Source organism: Dipodomys merriami, unplaced genomic scaffold (genome assembly GCF_024711535.1).
Source record: "Dipodomys merriami isolate MVZ:Mamm:240054 unplaced genomic scaffold, mDipMer1.0.p SCAF_122, whole genome shotgun sequence".
Taxonomy (NCBI): Eukaryota; Metazoa; Chordata; class Mammalia; order Rodentia; family Heteromyidae; genus Dipodomys; species Dipodomys merriami.
In genome coordinates this window covers 2,275,369-2,302,242 of record NW_027202516.1, presented here as the reverse complement: position 1 = coordinate 2,302,242, position 26,874 = coordinate 2,275,369, and the positions used below count along the sequence as shown (strand labels likewise).

Genomic DNA, 26,874 nt, shown 5'->3' with positions numbered 1-26,874 from the left:
TTAACCTGATATGTCCTTAAATAGGAGCCCTGGCTCCGAAGAATGACTCGTCTGTCTCGGACAAACTGGAACAAAAACGATTCTGTTCACCAAAACATTTTGGTTGCATTCCCTAAACAATAAAGCAAAACTCAGCTGATACTCTGAGCACTAATGTTCCTCTTGCTGAAAGGCACTTGTAGATGGCTTAGATACTTGTAGAATGGCTCACACACACACACACACAATGCAGAAGTGAAAGATTTATTTCTTCTTGCTCGGTGCCGTGCCCTGCACTAGGTGCTTTCAGTGAGCTGACTCACCGGCCCTGGGTGGTTGGGAGGATTTCCTCCTCGTGCACACACGGATGCTACAGCCTCTGCCCTGGCTCACAGAGCGAGCAGCAGATCACACCAGGCTCCAGAAGTGAGCTTCTACCCCCAGTCTAGTGGGCTGGGCCTGGCCACTCAGAGCAGAGAACTCAGTAACTCAGGCTGAGCCTCAGTCACACTGTTGACTCGTGAGCTGGAGAAAGGGCAGGAGCTTGCTTCAGGAAGAAGAGATCAAAGTACCTTTAGTTAATAGAGCTTAGGTATATTTTCAACACATGCTACATGTTCATTCCTGGTTTCACCCCTACCCCAGCTTTTCTGGACCCCTTTTGCATTCTCTTTCTTGGGTACACATTCGAGACAGTCATTATGAAACTTACCACCCCCTCTTTTTCTTTTTCTTTTTTTTTTTTTTTTTTTTTGTTGGTTGTGGGGCTTGAACTTGGGCCTGAGCACTATCCCTGAGCTCTTCAGCTCAAGGTGAGTGCTTTACTACTTGAACATAGTACCACTTCTGGTTTTCTGGTGGTTAATTGGAGATAAGAGGCTCACAGACTTACCTCTCCAGGTTGGCTTTGGACTGTGATCCCTCAGATCTCAGTCTCCTGAGTTGCTAGGATTATAGCCGTGAGCCATTGGCACCTGGCCTTCTTTTCATTTTTAAGAAATAAGTCATGTGTTGTCTGATAGGAGGGTTGTACCTAGTACCTGCTGTGTTTGTTTCAGTTTACTACGACAGTTCTGATGATGTGAAAAGTAAAACCCTGCAACAGCTTTCTAACTTCTTTGCATTTTAGCTATCACATTCTGCCCATTTCCTGTGAACTCAGAACTCGCTTCGTGGCTTTAGAAATGACAAGGAATGAAGGCTGTACCTTTTCCTCCTGCTTCCTGATGAAGTAGAGAGTGGGTGGGTTTTCAGCAGTGGGATCTTTTCTAACACAGCGTCAGCCCTGCTCTTCCCCCACCCCCCCCCCCCCACACACACACACACACTCACACAGCTCTGGGAGTAGGAATGCTGCTGAGTTCCTTTTTCCAGTTCTGTTGTGGGTCACATGTAGTGCCCAGCAGAACTGGCTCGAGTGCTTGTCCCTGGTAGCCTTGGCTGAGCAGCTAAACTGCCAAGTGCTCCTGACCTCACATTGTGTTTCTGTGGCCTAGCAGCACCATTGTGTTGTGTCTCTCCATGTAGCAATGTGACAGGTCTGTGTGTGTACACGTGCATTTGTGCCTGTTTGCACACACGTGTGTGTGTCTGTACATAGATGCATACTAACTCTGCCTGCACACCTGATTCTATTTGGTCAACTCCTGCACTTTTCTGATTAGATTCTTTTGAAAGTTTATTATTTTCTCTTGGGACAGTTAAATTGCAAGATGAGATACCTAAATCAAAATGCCAAGCAATTCACTTTATGCCCAGAACCCAAATTGTATCAATTGCCATTGGTTTGATGTGCTATATAGTTCTTTGCATATTTTGCTTTTTATTTTTTTTAACCTTGATGTCATTGTATATTGTCAGTTTTATGGCTTCTTAGTCTGTAGCAACATTAACATGTTTATTTTTCCCAAATGGTTGAGGGGAAAATGTTTGCACTGTTGGGTCACAGTAATATATTCTGTGTGTGTTTTGTGGTGTTATTTGTAGTAAACATTTGCAAATCAATGAATGTCTTTTGTTTTCTTAATTGTTAGCTGCTTGGAAATTTAGAAAAGTCAGGTAAATTTGTTATCTTGTAAGTATTGTTCAGAACACACTTGTATTTCTAACTTGTATTTCATTGCATGAAGGTTCCAATTGGCTGACTGCTTTGTGTCTCCTTCATTGTAAAAGATTGGCATTAGCTCTGATTTCTGTTTAATGACTGCATGGCCTGGAACTCTATGTTGTGTGTCTTCCAGACTTTTTTTAGGGTGTTCCCTCACAGAGGACGCTCTTCTGTAAAGCCATTGTTAAGTTGCTCCGAGTTCTGAAAGGCATTACTGAGCACTTTTCCATCCTCACTGAATTGCAGTTTGTTGGCACGACTCTAGCTTACACGGAAAAGCCAAAACTCACTCTGTTTGCTGCACAGGGCATGCTTCTGCATTTTCAAGCCACTTATTTGTGTCTTTTGTTTCTCATTCTGTTGTTAAGTATATGTGTTTCTGAGAAAGAGAGTTCCTTAGACACGCATATTTTTGGAGGTGGGAAGAGATTGGCAGTGATTGACTCAGGACGACAGGAAGTGAAAAGGTGTGAGGGAGCCCCATGGGACCATGGGAAGGGGTGAGCGGGAGCACTGACTGGCCACCCCACCCAGAGCAGACTGGGAAAGAGACACTGGCTGGAGATCATACAGTATATGATATGTGATACATATATATATGGATAGATAGATAGATAGATAGATAGATAGATAGATAGATAGATAGATAGATATCATGTATAATAAATACACATAGAGTTCTCCAAATTGAGGCCGTTTTCTTTGCATTGAGTCAAAATGAAAGTAACCTTGTTCACAATTGTATGAAGAGACAAGATAGAATTTGCAAATAAAGGCTTTTTAAAAAGAAAATCCAAGGTACCTGTAGATATTAATTCCCTTTAAATCTTATTCAGATAGTCACATATATCAATGGTGATAGACTTTATTTGGTAATGATCTTTCTGCCCTTTTATTACACTTTTAAATTGTTGTGATTTGTTTCTAGTATGTTCCAAAATGGAGATAAGACAATGCCTAAGAATATTAGAATAAAGTATATATATATAGTATTTCCTCATATTTCAAGACAGAGAAAGCATTTCTAAACTTGGAAGAGGAAATAAGTCATAAGAGTAACAACCTGAAAAATAGATTTGTGATCTACTAGTAAATAAGAACAAGGGAGTAAGAAGACATTTACATTTTCAAATGAAGGAGATTTCTCTTCATCTCTGTTAGAAATCCCTTCACATCACAGAGAAAGAATGCACCCATATAGAAAGGTAGACAGCACTGAAAAGAAATATGATACACAGAAGAAAAAAAAGTAGAAATAGCTCTTAATGTGAAACTTACCTCTGGCTCATTGGTATTTACAAAACAATACAAGCATTTTAACCTATCAGATTTCCAAGATTTTAAGTAGAGTATCAGATGTTGGTGAATGTACAGGGTTGTGTATGCTATGTATACTGCAAGTCATTAGGGCCTCTCTGAAAGGGAGGCGGGGGTGGGGGGGATGGTTATGTTCTTAAAAGCTCGTAAAACACACCCTTTTCGTAGGAAAATGTCCAGGGTTGTACACTAAGAACAGAGGAGAGTGCACAAGAACACTTGTCACATTTTGTGCGGGAGCAGCTCAGCTGGTCGAGGCTCCATACAGAGCATGTCCAGACACAGAGAACGTGGCCAGGCACTGGGCCAGCGCTCTCCTGCCTGTTCCTGCCTAATTTGCACCACTGTTCTGTGAGTATGGGGAAATCACTACTGATACCCATCCGATTGTGAAACCCAGAACTGCCCCAAATCACACAGCAAAGAGGAGGCAGGACCAACTAGCAACATCAAGCCCAGAGGTTCGTGAAATAACCCGTTACAATCTGTAGAAGGAAATGCGAATGTGATTGGTAAAAGTAATGACATGAGAATAAGTGCTTGGTAGCGTCTGTGTCGAAGGTCACGGCGTTGGTCCTCATTTCATGAGTGTATATGTGTATAATTGCAGACGCAGGGCGGTAACATGGCATGGTTGTACCTGAAAATGTTAATACCGATTATGTCTGTTAGGAGTTCAGTAATTGCTTTTCATCATGCTTTCCTATTTTTTCCATGTTTTTTTTTTTTTTAAAAAATTTCAGCCAGCATAAGCTGCTTGATAAGAATCAGAAAAAAGAATAAAAGAAGAAAAAAAATACCACAGCTGTTACTGAATGTCAGTGGCCAGTGACTCCGTAAATACCAAGTCCACATGATGCCCCAAGTGTGTGTGATGCTGGGAACATTAGAATGATCTTCTGCGGGGACGCAGGCTTGGCGAAGTCCTGCAGGGGAGTGCACGCTCAGCTTGTACTCTGTCCAGGTTTTGCATCTTGCATTTACGAGTACAGGGAGGAGGCTGCTGAGAGGCAGTGCGCATCTCTGCCATGGAGGGCAGCTGTTGGGCGCAGTGGGATGTAAGCGGACAAGGCTGCGTCACTCTTGCCTGACAGGCTTTGTCTTTGTGTCACCAGACCCGAGTGTCCCCTCCAGGTTTAGTGTGGCCCGCAAGCACTGAGTCATGTCTGTCTCCCAGAGCCGTCCAGGGCGCAGGCTCCGTGGTCCGCAGGCCTTCCCTGGGCAGTGGGCAGCGTGTATCGCTGGGATTTAGCACAGACCCCAAGCAGCCACGCAAGGATTTTTCAGTACATTCTGTCATTCTCAGAGAATCCAGGTCCAGCCCCTTGCATTCTGGGAAGGTGCTATTATGTGGTTTAAGGGAAGTTTAAAAATATCAGCTTCCAACATAACTGGTAATAAGTTATTTCAACAGTGACTCTGCTTCCCAGAATTTCTAGTGCCGAAGACATTTTACCCTGAAGGCCACTGGTGAGCCATCAGATTCTCCCTGTGAGCCTGGAAGAGAAAACAAAAAGGTGTGCGAGGACACTAATTGGTAGGAGTCCCTCACTAGTTTCGACAGTGGGACACGCTAGTAGGAGGGCAGTTTGGAAGGTGAGCTGGGGGAAACGGAGCCCCGCCCGCACCACCCGGGTTCTGGGTCCCCCGGGGTGCGCAGGCGCCGATGGGGCTTTGCCTCCTGGACAGATGCTCCCTGCCGCGTTTGTTGGACAGCTGTGAGAGCGAGCGTCTGCAGTCCACACGCAGCTGTGTGTGTGTGTGTGTGGGGGGGGGGGGTTGATGTAACATCTGCTTCTGGCCTCTGTCTGGTGAAAGTAGCAAATCCACCCTCACAGCCCAGATGATGGAGCCTGCCCCCAGCCCTTGTCTGTGGGGGTCTCAAGGCCGCCCGCCCAGTGCCCTGACGCTGACGGGGAACTCCGCCTTTTCAGTTAGGCTTCTGATGACTTAGTAACTTTTTTAAAAGCCAGAATTTTGTGCCATCCTTCATGTGGCGGAGCTGGAAGGAAGCTGTGTTTGTGCATTTGCCTGGGACAGCGTGTGCTCTGAGTGACAAGGCATCCCCTGTCCATCCCCAGCGCATGCTCCACACACGGACAATAGAGGTCAGGAGGTCACCACTGGCTTTGACAGCCAGGGGCCCACAGCTGCGTGGGAAGCCTCGCGGAGACTCGAGAGGGAGGAGAAGGACTGGGGACCCTAAGCACAGTAGACAGCTCTCTCACTCCCGTGAACTTGCACTATCCAACTTGTTTTGAACTTTTAGAACCCCTTCTGACCCACTGTGAATTTTTGTTTGCTATTCAAGAACACAAGTTGAAAATGGATATCCATACAGTGCACATAGTGTAGCAGCAGGGCACCACACAGGACAGCGGGGGACAGTACAGCTCAGCCCGTGGCTCCCGGGCTGGTCGTGACGGCGCCTTGCGTCCTTTGGGGTCTCATGGGTGGGGAGCCTCGTGGAGGAGTCTGCAGCTTCGCTGGGTGCTGACGCGTGCAGGTCCACGCGGGGTGTCCCGCATCCTCATCCCGGGCCCCTCTGCTGGGCGGGTGAGGAAGCTTCTCCAATCCCTCGTAACAGCGAGCTTTGTCATGACAAGCTGAGTTGCAAGAAAGTTCTGGCTGGCAGTCCTTAGGAGGGTCGAGGTTTTGGTGATTTCCTTCTTCAAGGACATGGATGGTCTGTCTGACTAAGGCTGGTATTAGGGCTCCTCGTTTGAGAAACCTAAAGGAGAACTACCTTGTCTTCATTGCTGTGTCGGCAGACAGGACTTTGGAGCAAGCACATAAACAGAGTGTATACAGTTAGCTAATGAGAACTTGGTGGGTCTCTGGCCACGCATGGCTGTAGGCAGGGTGGGCAGCAGACGCTGGCTAGACTGGACAGACATGCACAAATACATGCAATCAAGGTTCTCAAGATGGTTTTTTCTTTATTGAGATTAAGTGATTCCACAATGCTGTGGGATAGTGCTACTTAGCCAAAGCCACCAACACAGTTTCACCTTCACAAGGAGCATTGTCATTATCATGGTCTCGAACGCTTATGAACTCTACAAACTGACACGACAACTTTTCTTCCACATTGGGTGATATGTACAGTTCTTTCCTTTTGCTTAGTGTCAGCTGTTCCCTCCTTCCCTCTCATTCCTCCCTCCCATCGCTGCCCTTGAGTTGCTTAGTTCACTTCCATCCATGTCCAGTGCAGCTGATGGGCCTCTGTTGTATTTAAGATTCTTAAGGTTCTTGAAGAGACTTTTTATCGTTCAGAGTGTTGGACCATAATAAGGAAGGAAATATAGAGTGCAGTTTATCACACAGGCCTATCCTGTAGACCGATTTATTATATAGGCAATTTATTACCTAGACCTGACAGTTCTAGGAAGGCTTTACAGAGGGATTAGAGGACAGTTGGTTAATTTGGGTGACCAGCACGATTTTAAAAGGCAGAAATAGGAAAGGTGAGATAAAGCCGCAGAAGGCATATTTTGCAGTAGAGTGAGTAAAACAGTGTGACTGGCGTGTGAACTCTGAGAAGAAAGGCCGTCCTAGGCCTGAGCATACCGGGGAGCTCTGGAGAGGTCACTGTGCACAGGTGCTAGTCTCCGCTTTTACTCTGTGCTTCCCTTTGCATCCACTATATGCTTCAATACAGTAGCTGTGTGATTTCTGAATTGTTCATATTCTAAGGGATGAAATGAAAAGCTTGTGCCTGGAGCAGTTTCATGAGTATGTATTCTGGTTCTCATTGTATCGCATGTCCGTGTTGAAGCATGTGTGTTTTTAGAAAAGGGCCGGAGTCATGCAGATGTCACGGAGGACTTGAGCCTCTTGCTCTTCCTCCATACACAAGGCCTAGAGCACTCCTGACCCGTGTATCAGAGGGTCCTCGATGCCTCTGGAGCCTTCCTGGTCAGGATGAAGGAACGCTGTGTGCTCTGGAGTCGTGCGCACTGTGTCCGGGATCGAGTTGTTCTTCTTTTTGCTTCTTGGGCTTTCTGACAGATGTGTTCCAGCAGATGTGTTTGGGGAGAATTACTGAACTCTCGCCATCTTCTGCTTTGAAGACCAGATGTACAAAGTTCAATTACCTTTAAATTGTTTTTTAAAAGAAGGTAGTAGAAGTTGATATGGTGTCGACGTGGATTAACACGCATTAGCAGGTTGTGACTGGGGAGACTAACATGTATTTGACACCTTCACTCTTGTTTTCTAATAAACTGTTGCTTTTGCATTGATCAAGGGAAAGTGCATATACTGAGTTGCTGTGTGACTGACCAAAAGCTATTGAAAGGTGCATGGTACCCGGCAGAGCCCTCCCCTCCCTTTTTATAGCTGGAGCCGAGAACCAAGTGCAGGAATCGAACGGGGTGTAGTGTCAGCCGTCTCTGATGGCTGAGCTCCCGCGCCGGCAGGTTTGGTCTGTCTGGGCTGTGTGGCTTGGGGAGCACAGCAGTCAGATGGGTGACAGCAGGGGAACACCGCGTCTCTTCCAGAATGACATTCTTGAGTGGCCTCGCGTACCTTCTCAAGTTAATGTATGTTTGGCATTTTGTATGACTGAGACGTGAAATCAAGTGGTATATGTTGTCATTATTATGCTGTTTGGTAAACAGAATGGCTGTCTGCCTCTTCCCTGTTCCCTCAGTGAGGAACAAAGCTGTGTTTTCTCTCCCACTGTAGATCGGCGGGTGTTGCAGCCTAACTGTGTTCTCCATGCGTGACAACAGACTGACTCGAATACCCGCAGAGGTGTCGCAGGCCACAGAACTGCATGTTTTAGACGTGGCGGGAAACAGGTAAGTGCATCCCAAGGGGCTTTGTTTGAGACATAACAAATGTGTGTGTCCCGGCCTGGTCTCTGCCTTGCTCCACATGACAGAACAGCCTACTGGTTATATCACAGGCCCAGGCTCTAGAAGGTTCTTGAGTAATTAAGCCAGGAGGGGGACTGGTGAGGGTCAACCTTGTCCAAGTGGAAACTTGTGGGGAAATGCTTTCTAGCTGGCCTGAGGGAAAGGCACGGGCCTGCCTTAGCTTCCCTCCACTGGAGTGAGTGTGGTCCCGTTCAACTCGTGGTGCTTTGTTCTGTTGTGCTTTGAGATGGGGTCTCATTTATGTTGCCCTGGTGGATCTCAGATTCCTGGGGTCAAGCCACCCCACCTACCTGAGCCAAGTAGCCAAGACTGCAGGCATTTACCATTACACCTGGCTGAAGGATTTTTTTTTTTTTGTCAGTTGTGGGGCTTGAACTTAAGGCCTGGGTGCTGTCCCTGAGCTCTTTTCCTTAAGACTAGCGCTTTACCACTTTGAGCCACAGCTCCTCTTCCAGTGTTCTGGTGGTTTATTGAAGAGTCTGACAGAGAGTGCTCACCTTTCTAAAGAGAATGCTTTCCTGATAGACCCTTAGGACCACTGAGAGGCTGCCAGTGCTCAGGGCTGACCTGGCCGGGTGGGGACCGTCTGCGGAGTGAGCTGCCTGAGCCTTCCAGGTCACGGTGGGTGGGTGGGGGGGAGGGGTGGTTGTAAACTGTTCTTCACCTGTTCTCAGAAAAAGAAGTGGCAGATTCTTGCGCTGCTTGGGTTGGAGTGGAAAAATCTAATTAAACGTTGAGTTACCTTACTGTCACCCGAGTGCGCCCATGTATAACACAGCCGGGCCCAGGCAAGGGCCTGTTTAAGTGTTTAATCACCACCTGTTTAGAAGTATTGCCACTGGAACTAATAATAAGCCTGGGTCACCCAGCCCGCCTTCCACAGCCTGCAGAAGTGCCACGCATGGGAAATCTCAGGAAACAGGGCCGACGTTACTGTGTCTCCTCTCAGGCATATAAAAATAGCACTTGCCAAGCGAGAAACTGCAGGGAGTGTACAGAAACTTTGTTGGAGAGCAGAGAGGGTAAGTTCGAGTGGAGCCCGATGCTGGTGAGCCCCTGGAAGCCCAGCACAGCGGCAGGGCTGGGAGAGGTGATTCTCAGCTCCCCCAAAATGTGCGCCCGCTGCACAAAGTCCGGCGTTTGCAACTCTCCTTGCAATAATAGTAGCGCCAAATGGCAGAACCAGTGCAGTGGGGATAGACTTTAGGACATTGAATTTTGTTCTAATATTAACTAAAATTTTTATTAAAAGTGAAAATTGAAAGGACAACAAAACAGTAGAGTCCATAACTGGAAATAAGACCCGGGAGGACCCGCAGTGCTGAGAGCCAAGAGCAGGGATGTGAATGATGGGAAACACTTTCACTTCTGCCTTCTTGTTCTCGGGAACAATACCGTGTGCTAGTCTGCCAGACTGGACACAGGTCCCCTCGAGGCAGCAGACCTGTGAGCACAGTGACTTTCACGCTAAAGATTTTTGGTATTGTTTGCTTTATCTCAGTGACTATCTTTGAAATGTTACATACTTGTGAACACTGTTTAAAACTTTACTAAAGCTAAAATATTCCAACAACGGGTAACAACAGATACAACTTTAAATTGTGAGTTGTATTAAGCCATAGGGTTATCATAACATTAATGAGCCAGCCACGTTTAGTTATTAATTAAGAAAGGAATTCTGAAGCAAGGAAGGTCATGGGGGGCCCCGGAAGGGAGAGGCGCGGGGTTTAGTTGCTTCTTCGCTCTCGTCCTTGGGCTGTGGGCATAGACAGTGGCCTCCGGCTTTTCCTGTCTGGGGCAGCTTGGTCCTAAATAGAACAGATGAGTATAGATGGGTGCGGTGGCTGCTGCTGTGTCTATGTCTACACTAGGTACTGGAATAAAGAGAGACATATTATGAACCTCTCTGGAAAGCAGGCTCTGTCTCCTTCCCGTTTTTTGGCTTGCAGCTGGACAAGGGTCACCTAAGAGAAAGAGGCCCCAGTTGAGGCTCTGGGAGGTTCTGTCCAGCCCAGGGAATCTGTAGGCAGACAGGGGCAGGGTCCTCTTTCCTTGTGACCCTGTTGCCTGCGGAGGGTTAAGAAGGACTCGTGTGTGCGGTGACCTTGTCCAGGAGCGTGCACACTGATGCCAGCACTTCATTTGAAGGAAAGCCTGTGGGTTAGACATTGTACAATCTGAGTTGAAATATGATTATAGGACCTGCTGTTGCAGAGACTGGTAATTTATTCTAGCTTTTCCCATCCTGATTGTCATCCACAGAAGCTGTTATTTATTTATTACTGACGCTCGCAGAGCCGCTTCCTTCGCTCAGCATGCAGCCCGGAAGCCATTCATTATTCTGAATCCCAGTTGCCATGACCTTGTTTGCATCTGTCTGTGTTTTGTGCCAGTTTCCAGGCTGCCTTTTCCTTGTGCTGTCAGGACTAAGGGCGGTGCTGAGTCTCACTCTGTGCTTCTTGCCCAACACTTGAAACTTTAAACATCCTCAAATGTGTCAGTTAACACTTACTTTCAAACAAACAGGAAGGTCTTCATGTTCTATAAAATGAAAACTGTGAGGTACTTGAAGCTTTCTCAATGTGTAATGGATTTGTTGATTTTTTTTTTTTTTTTCTGATGGTCCTGGGTAACCCTGCTGCTTCACACATCTAGACAAACACTCTGCACTTGAGCTATGTCCCTTGTATTCTAACCCTACTAACATTTTGGTTTGGGGACAGATCTTGATCCCTTTTCCTGGGTTGGTAAATTCAAAGCCCTCCTGCCATGCCTCCAGGATCAGAGAAAGGCATGCTGGGTACTGCCCCGCCTCGTTGGGTATTCAGGAAAAGAAAATCCTTGGCAAATCCTTTTTTTTTTTTTAACTTGCTTGCATCTGAAAACATGTCAGACGGGTTTAGGGTGGGGGAGAAATAACTGTGCTGTGCATCCTGCGTGAGGACAGAGCCCAAGGGGAAGCTGGCCGAGGCCTCGTGCCCACAGTTCTCAAGGGGGGGAGGGGCTGCCACTGCACCGTGTAGTTTCTGGGACTGTCACACGCCCTTTTCCGTGTGCATGGTGCGGTCATGTGTGGTCATGGGCCCTCCTGAGGGCATGTGAGCATGTGGGGCTCCCGGGGACCTGCCTGGTTCATTAGGCACTGTACCCCTAGGCCTGAGGCCTGGTTTGCCTGTGTGGGTGGGTCCATCTTGCTGCATCAGCTGTCACAGGAAAGGAGCATTTGTTCACCTCTGTACCTAGTATATTGAGAATTTGGTTATTGTGAAAACATTGCTGATATAGCGCCAGAACACTTTCTGTGCACTTCAATGATTATTTCATTTATTAAAGTAACTTACGAAAGCAGTATGGAGGTTCCTCAAAAGACTAAACATAGAGCTCCCCTCTGACCCAGCAATCCACTCCTGGGCATTTATTCAAATGATCACAAACAAGGCCACACTAAAGCTGCCAGTACAACTGTGTTCATTGCAGCATTATTTACCATAGCTAAGATGTGGAGCCAACCCAGAAGCCCCTGAGTGGAAGAAGGGTCAAGAAGATGTGGTATATATACACAATGGAGTTATAGGCTTCCATCAGAAAGAATGACATTGCCCATTTGTAAGGAAATGGAAAGATCTGGAAAAAAATTATATCGAGTGAAGCAAGCCAGGCTCAAAGAAAACTAGGGTGCATAGTTTCCCTCATTTGTCATAACTAGAATATGTTTGATATTCTCAACACAGGGTCTCAATAACCCAATTGCTAAGTGCATAGGACCATAATGAAGCATGCCAACGTGAATGCCAAGAATTGGAAACAAGAGGTTCTTATTATGTCCTGTATGCAGTTGTGTCTCTTTCTTTCTTTCTGTTTTAGTTTTCTGTACCCCTTCGTTTGTATTTAAGTTTATATGATTCATGGAAGGGAAAGGGAATCACAGAAATAGCAAGGACAAAGGATGAACTAATACAACAATAATACAAGACACCATGATGGAAATGAACTATACAACTTGGTGGGAGGCATGGGGAGGGGTAAGTGGGAGAAAATGAGGGAAGGAGTAAATGTTTAAAAAAAAAGTTCTCATTACCTTACTTGTGTAACTGTAACCCCTCTGTTCATCATCTTTACAATAAAGATAAAAACAAAATAAAAGTAACGTACCCAGTTTTTCCTGGGTCTTAGGTGAGTTTTATAATGTGGGAATACAACTTTTCTTGCTTGTACATACAATTCAAGTATATTTCCACGAGTTCTGTCATCTTGTGGAATATCTGATAATTCAATATTAATATGAATATCTGCTGATTCAATATTCGTCTGTTGATGACATGGTTGAATTCCCACGTGTGCTGACTGAAGTCTGATGAAGTCACTTCTCTGATTGGTACCTTACCTGGTAGCCCAGAGCCATCCTGAGATGGAAATACTGGATGAAACAAATACAGCATTAAGTTCCATCCACCTTAGGGGTGTTTCAGGGTTGTAGACCAGTGTGACCCTTGCATTCCTGTGTGGGGCTGCCTGTGCACCTTAGGGTACTGGGCATTGTTCCCACCCGACTTCCTGAAGGCCCAGGCTCTCGGTCCCCTGCCCAGGCATGATAGCCAGAAATGTCCCCAGATTCTGCCAAATGTGTCCTGGCTGAGGCCAGATGCTCTGAAGTAATATTTGCCAGTACCCAGTGTAGATGACTTTGAAAGGTTTATTTTGTGTAAGCATAAATGTAAAAGTGATAGTAGGTGTCATATTGCAATTTGTAACGTGGTCTCAGGTGGTCTTTCTGATGTGGATAGTACTGACCTGAGCCTGAGCAGGGGAATGGGTAGAAGCCCGAAGATAATCATTTAAGGTGGGATGTCCCAAGAATCTCCCTAGAGAACACTTTTGCCTGCGGCCTTGAGGTCCTAAAGAGAGAAGCTATGGCAGTGCCTACCGAATGGTCTATGGAGGAGCAGATCTCATATCAGAAATCACATCTTCTAACAAGGTCATTACCGATCTTATCTCTTACCATAAATCACGTCCTCTAATAATCTCATATCTTATTATAATCAGCGTCTTTTTGCCCTTGGAGCCCAGTCTGGAGCTGGTTTTCTCCCTGTTCTCATTGGTTCTTACTGATGGGGGCTGATTTCCTGATGGTGTCCCCTCTGTTTCCTGTCAGGTTGCTGCATCTGCCTTTATCGCTGACCTCCTTGAAGCTGAAGGCTCTGTGGCTGTCTGACAACCAGTCCCAGCCCCTGCTCACGTTCCAGACAGACACTGACCACAGCACAGGGGAGAAGATACTGACCTGTGTCTTGCTTCCGCAGCTGCCTTCTGAGCCTGTTTGTCAGGGTGAGTGTTCTCATGGCTACAAGAGCCAGCTGCGGTTCTGGAGTCCCCTCCTGCTCCCTTGTGTCCCCCGCCCACCCAGACAGGCAAGGTCCCTCGAGCCAGCCCAGGGAAGGCCATGCTTGGGCATCTCTGGGAAGATGGCCCAGTCCTTGCAGAACAAGAACCTCTTTATTGTGTCTGAGATTCTGTAAGCAGCTGTCTAGCTATGAATTGCTGTTAAGGCAGAGCATGTAGTACCCTGGAAAGGGCAGTGGTCCCTTAAAGTCGAGACCGAGAAGTGGAGGGTCGGTGGTCAGCCCCACCACACACTGTCTGTAAGCTGGGGGTTGGCGTGAGTCCTTATAGCGTTGTCTGCACTTTAAAAAGTTATCCACACTCATGACAAAATGCTATTGTAAATCTGTCACTGAGGTCTAGGGTGATGGAAACTGCAGCACTTTGGGGAGAGGAAGGGCCCCAGTCACCCTGCCACTCAGCTATGTTAGGTGAGCCTTTGAGAGTCTAAAAGGCACCAACATCTACCACCTGCACCCACAACCAGTCAGCAAAGTTCTGAAGTAATTGTGTGTTAAAAAAGATTATGAAGGCAAGTGGAACCCTAATTACTTAGGAGGCAGAGGTTAGAGGATCAAGACTTAAGGCCAGCTTGGGCATAAAAGCTGGCAATACTCCATCTGGGCCTGTGGATGAGCACACAGCTGTAATCCCAGGGAAGACACGGTGGCTGGACAACTGATGGGCCGGTCATCCAGTGACTTAGGGAGGCACAGGCAAGATCCTGCTTCAAAACTTGCAGAGAGAGGTGGAGCGCCTGCTTGTGCAGCACCGACCCAGGCCAGCCCCATGGCCACCAGCATGGGTTCCTTCAGTGGCTGGTGGCTGACATCTATTAGGAACCATTAAACACACTAACCTGGGAGATACTGTACACACTCTCGAGTACGACAACATGTATTACTAAGAAGAAGGGAGCGAACCTGCGCAGGCCCTTTTCTCTTTGATTTTGATGTCAATGTTTTTACACAAAAAACAAAGACGGGGGTGGGGGGGTGGGGGGCAGTGGAGTGTGCTCCGTGTGTGTGTGGCGCTGCCCTCCCGGGCCTCCCTCCGTAGCAGAGGGCTGCCAGCCGGCGGGCCTGCTGACGGTGCTTGTCCCCGCAGAGAACCTGCCTCGCTGTGGAGCGCTGGAGAGCCTGGTGAGCGGCGACTCAGACGAGGCCTGGAGTGAGCGCACGGTGCACAGGGTCAGCGCCATCCGCTTTTTAGAGGAGGAGAAGGATGAAGAGGACAATGAGACGGTAGGGGCCGGGGCTCCTTGGCCCGCTGGGGCTGGAAGCGGAGTTTCCGTGTGTTCACCCTGGCGGCACACTTGCTGTGTCGCCCTTCCACACCTGGGAATATATGTATTTTAGAAAACGAATCTTGGATCTTAGGAGTGCTAAGGCAGATGAAATTCTAAGATCCTTTTTTCTTTTTTGTCATGAGAATAGTTCATGGTACCTCTCTTTCCCTGTGATGGTTTTCTCACCTGCTCCTTTCTGCATCCTTAAGATTGAGAAATCTCCCCCCTCCCCCCGTCCCCCTTGAATGAAATCTCTTCCCTTCCCCCTCCTTATGGCTGGGGCCCTGGGGCCCTCGCACAGGCCACATAACCTTCAGGTAGTCTAGCGCAATCTTAGCAGGACAACCCTGAGTCTCGTTCAGAAATCAGGAAGTCAGGCACTGGTGGCTCACGCCTGTAATCCTAGCTTCTCAGGATGCTGAGATCTGAGAATCATGGTTCAAAGCCAGCCTAGGCTGGAAAGTTCCCGTGAGACTCTTATCTTCAATAATGTACTTAAAAAAAATAAAGCCAGAAGTGGTGCTGTGGCTCAAGTGGTACAGCTCTAGTTTTGAGCACAAAGAGACTCAGGCATAGTGCCAGGCACAGAGTTCAAACCCCAGGACTGGCAAAAAAAAAAAAAAAAAAAAAAAATCAGGACTAGATTTCAGAGAAGCGCTCACCCTTTCTTTCATCAGCCTTGAAAACGTCCCAGAACCCGGCACTGACGCCCCTACCCCCCCCCCCCCCCCCCCGCCATTCCATATCCTTGCACCAGTGAACCTGCTGAGCAGAGCAGAGCAGAGCAGAGCAGAGCAGCCCTTGGGAAGGGCCGACCAAGCCGTTGCCCCGAAGATGGCACCGGAGGAGTGCGGGCGGGAGTTAGGGAAGCAGCGTGACCCCGTGTCTAGTGCTCGCCACAGCGTGTGTACTTTTCTGGTCCAGGCCTCGTGGCCTCTGTCGTGCTCCCCGGTGGGGTGGGGTGTTAACCTGGTGCGGCTCCTCCTGAGCTCGGACCAGGGCGTCGGGAAGACGCTGCTGTTGTACAAGCTCCTGAGCACGTAGCCTGTTAAACAGTAGAGGAGCTTACAAATGGCCACGCCGCCCGTTGGAGGCAGTCAGACCCTTCTGGATAGAATATTAGATTTGATTTGGGATTTTCATTTAATCCTTTGTTTTTCCTCTGTGTACCTGTTAAGTATAGCTTAAAAGTGTGATTTTGTTTAGGGAGGTTTATTTCCCGGGATATGAATTCATCTCCTATTTTACAAGGTTTTCGTTTACTCTAGGTGGGACGGGTTTGCTGACCCTTGTCCCCTCCCCCAGGGCCGTGCGTGGTCCCCGCAGGCCTCTCTGGGGCGCTGTCCACTGCCCCCTCATACTCGGTAGGGTTTTAAGCCTTGCACGGGGATGTGAACCCGGTGAGTCGGTCCTGGCTGCGCCTACGCACGGCCTCTCCATGTGATTTCAGAGGACGCTGCAGAGACGGGCCACGCCGCACCCCGGAGAGCTGCGACACCTGAAGAGGGCGGCCGAGAGCCTGCGGAACGACGCGCACGCCGCGGGGGGACTGGATTCAAACAAAAACCAGCTCAACCACGCCGCCGACCGCATGACCACCACGTCCGTGTAGCTCCCCGCCGCGGCCGGGGGCCGCTGCGCCCGTGAGCTCCTCCTCAGCCTCAGCTCCGTGTCCTCCCCTGCTGTGGGGAGGCCCACGCACTCCGGAGGCGCCTCTGCTGCCGTGGCCTTTGCCAGCCCCCCCCCCCCCGCCACCCCGTGTCCATTCGAATGCCCCCCCTCCCCCCCCAGTGCCTTACTCACCCCTCAACCAGCCATCCTACGGTGTGCTCCGGCCGGGCTGCCGTTGCTTGGATTCCGGTTGTGTGTAATGCGTAGAATACACTACTGCCCGTGCGGCTTTCTGGGTTGGTCCCGGGGTGAGGGAGAGCAGGAAGGGGGCTCTGTGTCCCCGCCACGCAGGGCCAGGAGAGTTTGAATGCAGTTCTCTTGGAGCTACTGTTGCTAAGGCCTTGGATGTTGGGGGTGGACACTTTTTTAACTTTTTGGCAGCTCAGATGGTGTAAATTTTAAAATTTTGTATAGGTATTTTGTAACAAAAATATGTATTTCCTTTTGTTAATTTTATCTCGAAGACGGTACATATTTTAGTATTTGTGCAGAAAACCAGACCCGTCTCGCAGCGTTTGTCTTATTTGTACCATCCACTTGTGCCTTACTGTATCCCGTGTCACATCACACGAGCTGCGCCCGGCCCGGCCGAGCACTGCGACCGGCACGCCGCGTGTACTCACCGCCTGGACGGGCGCGCCGCCTGTACTCACCGCCCGGACCAACCGTTCTTAACCAAAAAGAAAGGTGAATTCATCTGCGATGCCGAGTTAGCTTGGCTGATGTGTGTTTGCAGAGATGAACCAAAGGACTCGACTGCTTCCCTTCCATTCCTTCCACTTCGGCTCTTCATGAACACACCCGTCGTGGTGCCGTGTCCTGCCTGCTCCAGCGGTGTGTGCATGTGCCATTTGCGTAACAAAGTAGAGCAGAAAAGCACACGGGAGGAACCAGTGCAGAAACTGTGGGTTACGTGCTGAAGGGAGCGAACCTTCTTCCAGAAAGCTTTAAGAGTTATATATTTGGATATCAGACCATAATAAAGGAACATGCCCTCCTGCCCCCACAGAAACAAGTGCAATTCAGTTTGTAAATAGGATTTGAATCAAAGCGTAACACAACACTGCTTCCAGATTGAATGTTCCATCCGCTAACTTAAGGGGTATTGGGTATGTTTTAGAATGATTGTTGATTTATTTTGTATGCTGTGACAAAAGAGAATTGTGGTGTCTGGGCATCGTGTGGGGCGTGGGGGTGGGGGTTCTCCATTAATAAACTCACCCTGGACCGTGGCCGGGCGCTGAGAAGTGATTATTTGGCGTGTTGAGCAGGGGTGGGGAGCCGCGTCCTCCGACGCGCGTTCCCGTCGTCGAGGGCGGCGGGCGCGGGCTGCTCTGGCAGGCCCTGTGCGCCTTGCGCTCGGGGGCGTGTCTCACACACAGCCCTCAGTTGTGCGTTCTGCCTGGCTGGCCCCTGGACCCCAACACACACAGCATGCACCTCTCTTCTACAAGTTGCCTCTGCATTCTCTTACCTTGGAGGCCACACGTGTGGGTATGGATGATTTTAAACTTCTTCAGTGGAAGTCCGTGAAGCGTCCGTGGCTCTCAGCTCGTTACTTGCGTGTGTCATTTTAGAATCCACAGGTGCTTGTTTTCTCTACTCAAAGATTTTGACATACTCCTTTTTTTTGTTGTTAAGCCAGTAAAGATGATGCTCCCATCGGGGACCGGGGACTGATCCAGAAAAATGCAGCTTTCACGGTGGAAGGTCATGTTCACACTAAGGACAGATAGAATTTGCAGTGATTTTTTTGTTCATTTTCATATATAAAGCTCACCCCCCGCCCCCAGTTTATCGGGGGGGCAGGATGCGTGTGGGGTTAGGTTTTCTAGGAGAGGTTACGAGCTTAAGCTGTTTGTTGTTACTGTTGTTTTATTTCCTTGTTTGTCCGGTTGCTTGGTGTGGTTTTCTGTTTTCATTTGCAGGATTTTGTCTGTTTTGTTTTCATCTAACTTCATTGTTTCCTTCTAATCATTTATTTGGCTTTATCCTTAGGATGCTGGGAACAGACTTCAGCCTCACCATGGAATGAGGAGCCCTCCTGAGGCTGTTTGCAGTAGTTCCAGACGTTTCTCTAGGGGAGAGCATTGGTAGTCCTGAGATTGCAGTCGGTTAACAATCCAGCCCAGCCCTTGGGGAAAGGATGGAGGACAGTGTGGGGCTGTGCGTCCTGTGGGGTTGACAGCTAAAGTCAGGAAAGAGCTCAGCAGGGCCGGGTTGCCCACTTTTTCATAGCCCTTTGAAGTCATTGAGGGAAACAGGAGCTGAGAAGCATGCTCAGCCACCCCTGCACGCCAGGCCGACAAGTGAGCGTGGCCAGCAGCCCTCTCTGTCCCGGAGCCTGCAGCTAGCCTGAGACGGGTGGATCTGCGCTACTGGGCCGTCACTGTTCTGCGGTCATGGCTGCGGCGTGTGCCACCCCCAGAGGAGGCGCTGAACTCTGCACGTGTGGAGGGAACCTGCTGGAAAACTAGATGCAGGTGACTTGCGGAGTGGAGCGCATCTCCACTTTGTCAAGTGTTTGCTCCTTGGAAAAGCCGGACGGCTGGTGGGAAAGGGAAGGTCCCGAGGCTGTGTCTGCACACCTTTGCAGGTGGGTTTTGTGCCTTTGAGCCAGCCAGGTGGTGGAATTTGAAGCCATGAGCGCTGCAGTCCCCACGGCGGGCGGAGTTCAACCCCGAGCCCCTGAGCTTTGGCTTGGTGCTGGCGGGTTGGGTGGATTCTCCTGGTTTCTTTTTAAGGCTTCAGCGTTTGATTGTAAACAGCTAATGAACTGGAGCCATCAGAAAGTGTTGACAGTGCTGGGAGGTTACGGCTGGAGGTGGGTTTATCATGGTGCGGGTGCCAGGTGAACTGCTCAAGCTGATTTGGCATAGCTCGTGGACAATGGCTAGGGTGGAACAGGAAGATGGAGGCCAAGTTGAGCCTCGTTTGCACCTGGAGCTGGGAATGCCACGATTCTGTCTGCTCCGTGCCTCTCCCACCCCCTCCTCCACAGTGCCGCAGGAAAGTACTCGCAGAGTCTTTGCTGTATCTCGTCAAACTCTGCAAGCCATACAGAATCACAGGGAGCTCGGTTAGTGGGTGACGAGAAAAGAATGGATAGTATCTCAACATGAAGCCAATGACAGTTTAGTGACTGGCTCTCTGAGAGAGCTGTAATTGGTACTTAGCTTTAGAATGAGCTAATCTGTTAGGAATGATTTTTTTTTAAATCCTAGCTACCTTTACTAGCTTGCCCTTAGAGAGTAGATTCGTTTAAGGCTGGTGGGGGGGGGGGATAAGGAAGATGACTCATGATTTCTATTTTTTATTTAAAATTCTCCTTTTAGAAAGCATTGTTGCGAAAGATTTGGTAAGAAACAATGGTTGCTGTCATTTGGAAACGATCTCCTAAAGAAGCAAAAAAGAGGAAGAATAGAAAACTTAGGTGATTAAGCAGTGGTTGATTTTATTTGAATGTGGCTCTACCGCCCTGGTGTTGGAAAGAGAAGACTTGCACTGTCTTCCTACGGCAGGAAACCAGCTTGGGCTGGGTCGCTAGAGGGTGGCACCCTACATCGACGCTGCTTAAATAGAGACCATTCCTAAGGTAGGTCACAGACGATGTTTGATTGCTTAAAAAAAAAAGTGGCCCAATTTGCCCAAGCAGCGAATAATCCAGCTTTCCACTGAGCACCCCAAGAAAGTTCCTGGGGAGCCCGGGGCTGCCGTCTTGGGGCTCACACACCTGGTGCTGCTCCCGGCCCCCTCCTCTTGTAGGTGTCTGTGCTTGTTTGTTTAAACCTCGCTTAGCACTACTAGAAAAAAAAAAAAAAAGACAACACGCCGGCTTGTCCGGGCATTGAACGTTCTCCCTGCGTTTTTTTATCCTGCCCACTGGAATGGGTGGGGTGAGTTTCGGTGCTGGTTTGAGAAGTTTCGAGAACAGGCTGTGGGCTGGGCCTGTTGGTTTTAGTCATCTTGGAACATCTGCAGGGTCAGGCGCGTGGCCACCTGGCTAGGGAAGGCTGGCGCCTTCTTGTTCTGCCTTTGTTCTTGCAGACGCACCTCGGGGTCCTTCACAGGGCCTGGCAGGCAGCGAACGATCCTCTTCCAGGCCACGCTCTTACCTGGACGCCTGAAAGGCATGCAGCCTAGAAAAACCACAGGTAGGCCCGTTGCCTCCATCCCAGCATGCACCTGGCCACGGGTAGAAGCGGTGCGTGGGCCTCGTTCCCTAGAGCCCTTTGCCACTTGTGGTGACTTGACTGACGGCACCGTTGACGGCGGCACGTCTCACGCCCAGCAAACCCTTCTGGCGATCAGCCTGTTGGAAGGAGCAGTGTCGGGAGCCCAACATGAAGCTCTGTGTAGTTCATTCCCCACACCCACCAGGGTGGGTGCGCTCAGCTCTGCAGAAGTGGTATCGGGGAGCGGCCACAGCTGCTCTCCCCGTCCCTATCTGAGGTCAGCGTTACAGTGAGGGTGCTCAGGATGGCAGGCCTGTCTCCTTACCAACGCCTCACCCATGTCTACCACGGGCCCCAGAGTCCCCTGGTAACCCCACCAATGCCGCTCATTCACCAGGCCCACGGTGACTACTAATAGCAAGTGCTTGCGTTTCTAACAGGTGCTGGCATTTCTTCTCTTCCAGTAAGTTCCCAAGGCTGCTGGGCTGGTGGTCCAAGGAACATGTTTGGAGAAACACTGCATAGTGTCAGGAAGCTTGCCTTCCCTTAAGGTTAGGCTCCTGAGAGACCTTTGTTCATTTCCGCAGGCTTCAGTTGACTCATTTGTAAAATGGGAACAACGCTTTCTCTAAGCCTCACTGATAGACTTGGGGGTTGGGTGCGAGCAGCACACAGGAGGTTCTCGTGATTAATCGCGGGCACTGAGGACGTGGGCAGAGGCGCTGGGGGTAGGCACAGCACATTCTGCTCCTCAGCAAGCGCCCCTCTAGGCTCTTGATAACGTAAGCAAGCCGACGGGAGCAGAGGATGTGCTCAGGACAGAAGCCATGCTGCATCCCCGAGGTGAGGGACCTAGAAGGCCGCGAGGGTTGACGGCCAGATGTGGTTCGCATATGCAGCCACAGCCGTGGACTGCAGTGAGGAAGAGCCACACTGTGCACATTGGTGAGTCAGTACCTGACCTTCGGTCCAGGGGTCTTTAAACATCCACCCTGCTCTAACGCCCAGTTCCTGGGGGAATTCTGCCACCCCTGGTATCTCAGATCGCAAAGACACAACAGAGTCCCGGCCTCCGCATCCCCAAAGCACTCTCTGGGTTCTTTATGCAGGGCCTGGGGGCCAGTCTCCTCATTCAACTCCTTTAAGTTTCCTTTATCTGTGATTATCCCCCTCACCCTGAAATGCAGGTATCTGATACAGGAACATGTAAGCAAATGCATTATATGTATAGTACATATGTGTACACATATATACATATACACGTAAAACTTTTCATGGTTGGAAGCATATGTGTGTGTATGTGTGCAGACACAGGAATTTCCGGATGTGTCAGTCGTGTGTCACACTCCCCGACACACACAGGTCACACACAGGACTTGGTAGTGTAGTGTTTGCTGTCCCCGGGTCTTCTCTCCCTCTTTCAGAGATGTTGGATATTTGCTGTGGCAATGTCTAATTTTGTCGGTAATAATCCCATTAAAATGAAGTCCAGGAGTGCTCAAATGAGAGTCCATCGGATGTTGTGGTTAAGTTTTTCTTCACACAGGGTCACGTGTCTGGTTCATACACGCCGGGATGAAAGGGCTCTCAAAACCTCCGGGCCCGGCTGATCATAGCTGCCACCCGCTCCTCATTGCCCCTAGAAGCCAATGGCTGCACCGTCCGCGGATACAGCCGCGTGTGCCGGTGCCCTGCCTGTCCCCCTGGGCTGACCTCAGACAGCCAGAGCCCTGGGCCTGGCCAGCATGGCCCCCGGCCTGCTCCCCTGCCACATGCCTGGGTCACCCTTCAGTCAGAGCTCAGGAGCTGTGGCCCCCCTGCCCCCGGTCCTGTTACTGTGTGGATTGAGCAGCACCATTGCGTGACTGGTCGGGCCGTCCCGGAAGCTGTTTAGCATTCTGTAGGCAGAGATTGCTGAAGAGCGGTTAAGGCGCAGCTGCAGGCCGGCCTGGGTTGTGGGAGAATTGCGACGTCACGCGCGTGGACCACCAGCTCCTTCCCCGTGACACGGGGTGCTCTGTCGCCTTTCATGGGGCTCCTTCCTCTTCTCATTCACTCTCCCTTCCTTCCTGGCTGTGCCAGGGCTCTGAAGCAGAACTGCCCTCTTCCCCTCCACTTCCAGATTTCTACCCCTCCCCCACCTCTAGTACATCCCACCTGGAAAATTCCTTGTGTGGACGACCAGACATCCCCGTGACCACAAGCAGTGGGCACGCGTCTGCTCTTGCCTTTCCTGGCTGCTTGGACCCCAGGGACGGGACCCTGCCCCTTGGAATGCCCGCCGCAGTGCTTTTCCAACTTTTGGAGCACAACGAAGGAAGGATGTTTTGCGTAGCCACCCAGCAAACTTGTATGTGTCCCCCGAATGAGCTCCCTGACATCGTGCTTGCCTGTGAAGTACACAGGAAGAGCTCTGGCACTTGCGATTGCATTTGCATTAGGCGCCAACCGCAACCGAGCGAGCTTGTGCAGCTCATGAATGGGTGGGTTTCCAGGTGGACTTCTTACATCGTTACCTTCTGTAACCTATCTTTCTCTGCTTCTCCCCAATGTCTTACCATCTTCCCAAATTCCTCCCTCCCCCCAGCCTCTCTCCTCAGCCTTCTGCTCTCCATGAATGAATTTCCTACCACGTCCAACCTTGAACCTCCACAATGAGCCTCTGCGGGAAGGTGGTTCCTGGCCATTCAGTTCCCAGAGTCCTGCACTGGTGATGACCAGAGGGAACTACATTCTGGGTGGAAGCTCATGGACCTGGGTCTCACCCAGGACAAAGCCAAGGGGAAAACCAAGCACAAGGCTCTGCCAGGGGCCAGTGTGGAACAGGTGTCTCTGGTTGTGCTGCGTTTTGTTCCCAGTTGTGATTGTTAAATGTGAGTCTCTAAGTCATCTCTCAAACAACAGCACAAGTATGTCATCAATTTGTCAAGAAGAGATAATGTCTCCTGCACGGAGTGGCCGTAATCTGTGTCAGGCTCTCTAGGCTGCAGTGTGCCCATGAGACCAACTCCATTTTATTCTCAGAATGCCATGAGCTTGAGACATTATCCTACTGGAAAGGCCAGGACATGGGCAGAGGCAGTATGATAGACTTGCCCACAGTGTCTGCTCTTGTGCTTGAAGTCAAGATGGTTTGATTTACCCCTGCACTTTTCCACGCACAACTCTTCATATCAAATAGAATTGTGGGTGGTAATGGTGCCAATACAGAGACATGAACAACGCCTGCAATCCTGGTCCAGCCCTCTGGTTCCCTCAAGCTAGGTGGCCCCCCTCCCCTGGCTTCTAAAAGTGGAGGGGAGGATACATCACAGAGGGCAGAGAGCCGGGGGGGGCCTCTCAGCAGCCAGCACCGATGGGCTGCCTGTCTGGTGAGGAAGGTGCTGGAAGGGGATCCCAGGCTTGAAGAGAGTACCAAGCAGAGAGAGAGCAGGGAGGCGCAGTGGGGTCTGTGGTGTGGAGTGGAAAGAGGTGATGATTGGAGGGAAATTGGGTTTGTAGCTACAACAGTGTTGGTAGCAAAAGGCACAGAATGAAAGCTGCCTGGTTGACAGGCCTCTGGCAGAAAAGAACCTTTGCAAAGGAAATAGGGCTTTGTAGCGGCTCTCGCGCTTTGGGAAGAAAGCGAATACAGCGTTCATGAGTCAGAGCTTCTGTGGGTTTCCCCGGGGAGTCGGGCAGCACCCTTGGGTGTCGTTTTCTGGGCTACGTGACAAGGTGTCTGGTCGAGGTTTCTCCATTACATGTGGTCACCACCTTGGAGTTCTCGCTGGAGCGCTCAGCCGACTTCTGGGCATTTCAGGAGAGCAGGGTCAGGCGAGGCCGGGCGACCCCAGTGCTGTGGCTGAGTCCAGCCCGCCTGGAACTCAGCGCTCCGCAGCCCAGACCCTCTCTGGAGAGCTGAACAAATGTCTCGCATCGGTCCTAAGTCCTTCTGGCGGCTCAGCTTTCCCTGAAATACATTCTTACAAACTTTGAATGGCGTTATAAGGGAGTCCCCGGTGAGTGGGCTCCGAGGTGGAGATGCATCATGCAGAAGAAGCTCAGAGCCTCAGCGGTGGTGAGTGAGGAGGAGGAGGCTGGGCAGTGACACTGGGCGAGCGCTCGTGCAGCTCAGCCGGGTTCCGGCCGGACCAGCAGTGAGGTCAGGAGTCTGTAGAAGGCAGGAGTGCATCCTGGGACCGGGGATTCCCGTGGGCTGCCACTGGAACCGAGGCACAGGACAGCTGGCCTCGGTGGAGGGCGGGGCCCGCAGTAGACATGGAGCAGGGACAGCAGCTCTTCCTTCTCAAGGGGTTCGGAGCTGCCATCACCGCATCCACCTCACATGGGATCCGAAACACATCCCAGCACTTATTTAATTTTAAATAATTTCAAAGATCCCAGTGTTGGTTGCAGGGCTTGAACTCTGGGCCTGGGCGCTGTCCCTCAGCCCTTCAGCACAAGGCGAGCGCTCTACCACTTGAGCCATTGCACCACTTCTGGTTTTCTGGTGGTTTATTGGAGATAAGAGTCTCACGGACTTTCCTGCCCAGGCTGGCTTTGAATCATGACCCTCAGATCTCAGCCTCCTGAGTAGCTAGGATGACAGGCGTGAGCCACTGGCGCCCAGCAAACCCACTTTTTTTATTCTATTTGTTTTGTCTAATGAGAGGAAATTAGGAATCATTGATTTACTGAATTCTTATCTGATTCTACATGTCCTAAAATTGTCTTACGAGTCAGAAATAAAGAGCTGATAGTTGTTTTCCTCTCTCTCTGTCTTTTGGTTTGCCACACGGTCTTGATTTCCAGTTCAGGAGTGACCTTTGACTTTGCCAGTCCCAGACACCTCTGCTTCATAAATCCAATCTTTACCAATACTTGTCGTTAGTTCAAAGGCTGCAGAGCTAGTATTATTTTCCTTGTCTTTTCAGAGTCCACTTAAATGAAATTTTTCAAAAGAAATGAGAACAGAAAGTAAACACGGGAGGGAAAAGAGAAGTTTCCCTTGGGAACAATTTCTCATATTGGTTTGTGGTCCAAATTCATACTAACTGCGGTTTAAAATGAAACGAACCAAAACTCCAGCCCCGCGTTTCACTAAAGCCACTCCGTGCTGGGAGTGTGTCTCTGGATTATTGCACGGGAGAGACACGAGTCCGTTCTGGAAGAATGGGCCCACAGGGAGCGCCCAACAGGTCCTGACAGTGTGTGCACCTCTCTACCACGGGGGACGGAATGAGCTGATGAATTTCAGATGCAGACACAGTCAGGAGGCCAGAAGTAGCATTTCCCAGGCTGCTCCACAGCAAGGCGTGTCTATCTAGTTGCTTTTGAGGCTGAGTGCCGGCTACTGTCCCCTCCTCCTCCTCCTCCCCAGCTGGGCAAAGACCATCACCGCTGATTTGCTGCACAGACTGGGTCTTGGATGGCCCAGCCAAGGCTGAATGGACAGTAAAGCAAAGATTTTAGTCTCTCCTGGCCATAAGGTCTCTGTTAGAGATACACAGCTCTGTTCTTACAGAGGGGAAGCAGCTATAGAAAACAGAGCAATGAGCGGACCAAGTGAGAGGTCAGCCAACCACCCAGCAGGGGGGCCAAACCCAGGCTGCCATCTGTGTTGTAAATAAAGTTTTATTTACACCGGCTGTGGCCACCCATTGCTCTGGGGCCTGGAGTTTCGGGTTTCTGCATTGAGGATTTTGCATGAGTACCCAGAAAAGCCATCAGGACAGCCGGCATTTTGTGGAGAGCCGGAGGGAAGCAGAGCACGAATGCAACATTGTTCCGTGATTACCTCTCTCCACATCAGACCTGCTCAATAAGGCAGTGCAAATTTTCTCACCTATATTTCGAAGTTGTGAAAACAGCGTGTGTTTATAATTCACGGTTATGTATTTGCCAAAATGAAGGAGGCATGGCATTGCTTTTGAACCCGAGTTTGTACAGAGAAGAGGGTGTTATTTGTTAAAAGTGAAAAAAAAATTAAAAGAGGCTAGAAACGAAGAGCATAAACAGCAGGCGAGCGCATTCTCAGAAGTTCTGTGAGTATATCAGAGCATTTTTCAGATTTCAGGTGTCTCTGGGTAA

At 49.8% G+C, this 26,874-nt stretch overlaps 1 protein-coding gene across 4 annotated transcripts in view; it reads left to right on the top strand.

Annotated features, from left to right (window-relative positions):
- Positions 1-17,859, top strand: part of Lrrc1 (leucine rich repeat containing 1) — an 88,782-nt gene extending 70,923 nt beyond the window's left edge. For all 4 annotated transcript variants that reach the window (XM_070017281.1, XM_070017283.1, XM_070017282.1 and 1 more), the window contains exons 11-14: positions 8,093-8,208; positions 13,442-13,614; positions 14,776-14,912; positions 16,407-17,859. In XM_070017281.1, the coding sequence (XP_069873382.1) occupies positions 8,093-8,208; positions 13,442-13,614; positions 14,776-14,912; positions 16,407-16,568 (588 nt within the window). In that variant the 3' untranslated portion in view covers positions 16,569-17,859. The remainder of the gene's footprint in view (positions 1-8,092; positions 8,209-13,441; positions 13,615-14,775; positions 14,913-16,406) is intronic.
- The last annotated feature ends 9,015 nt before the right edge of the window (positions 17,860-26,874 follow it).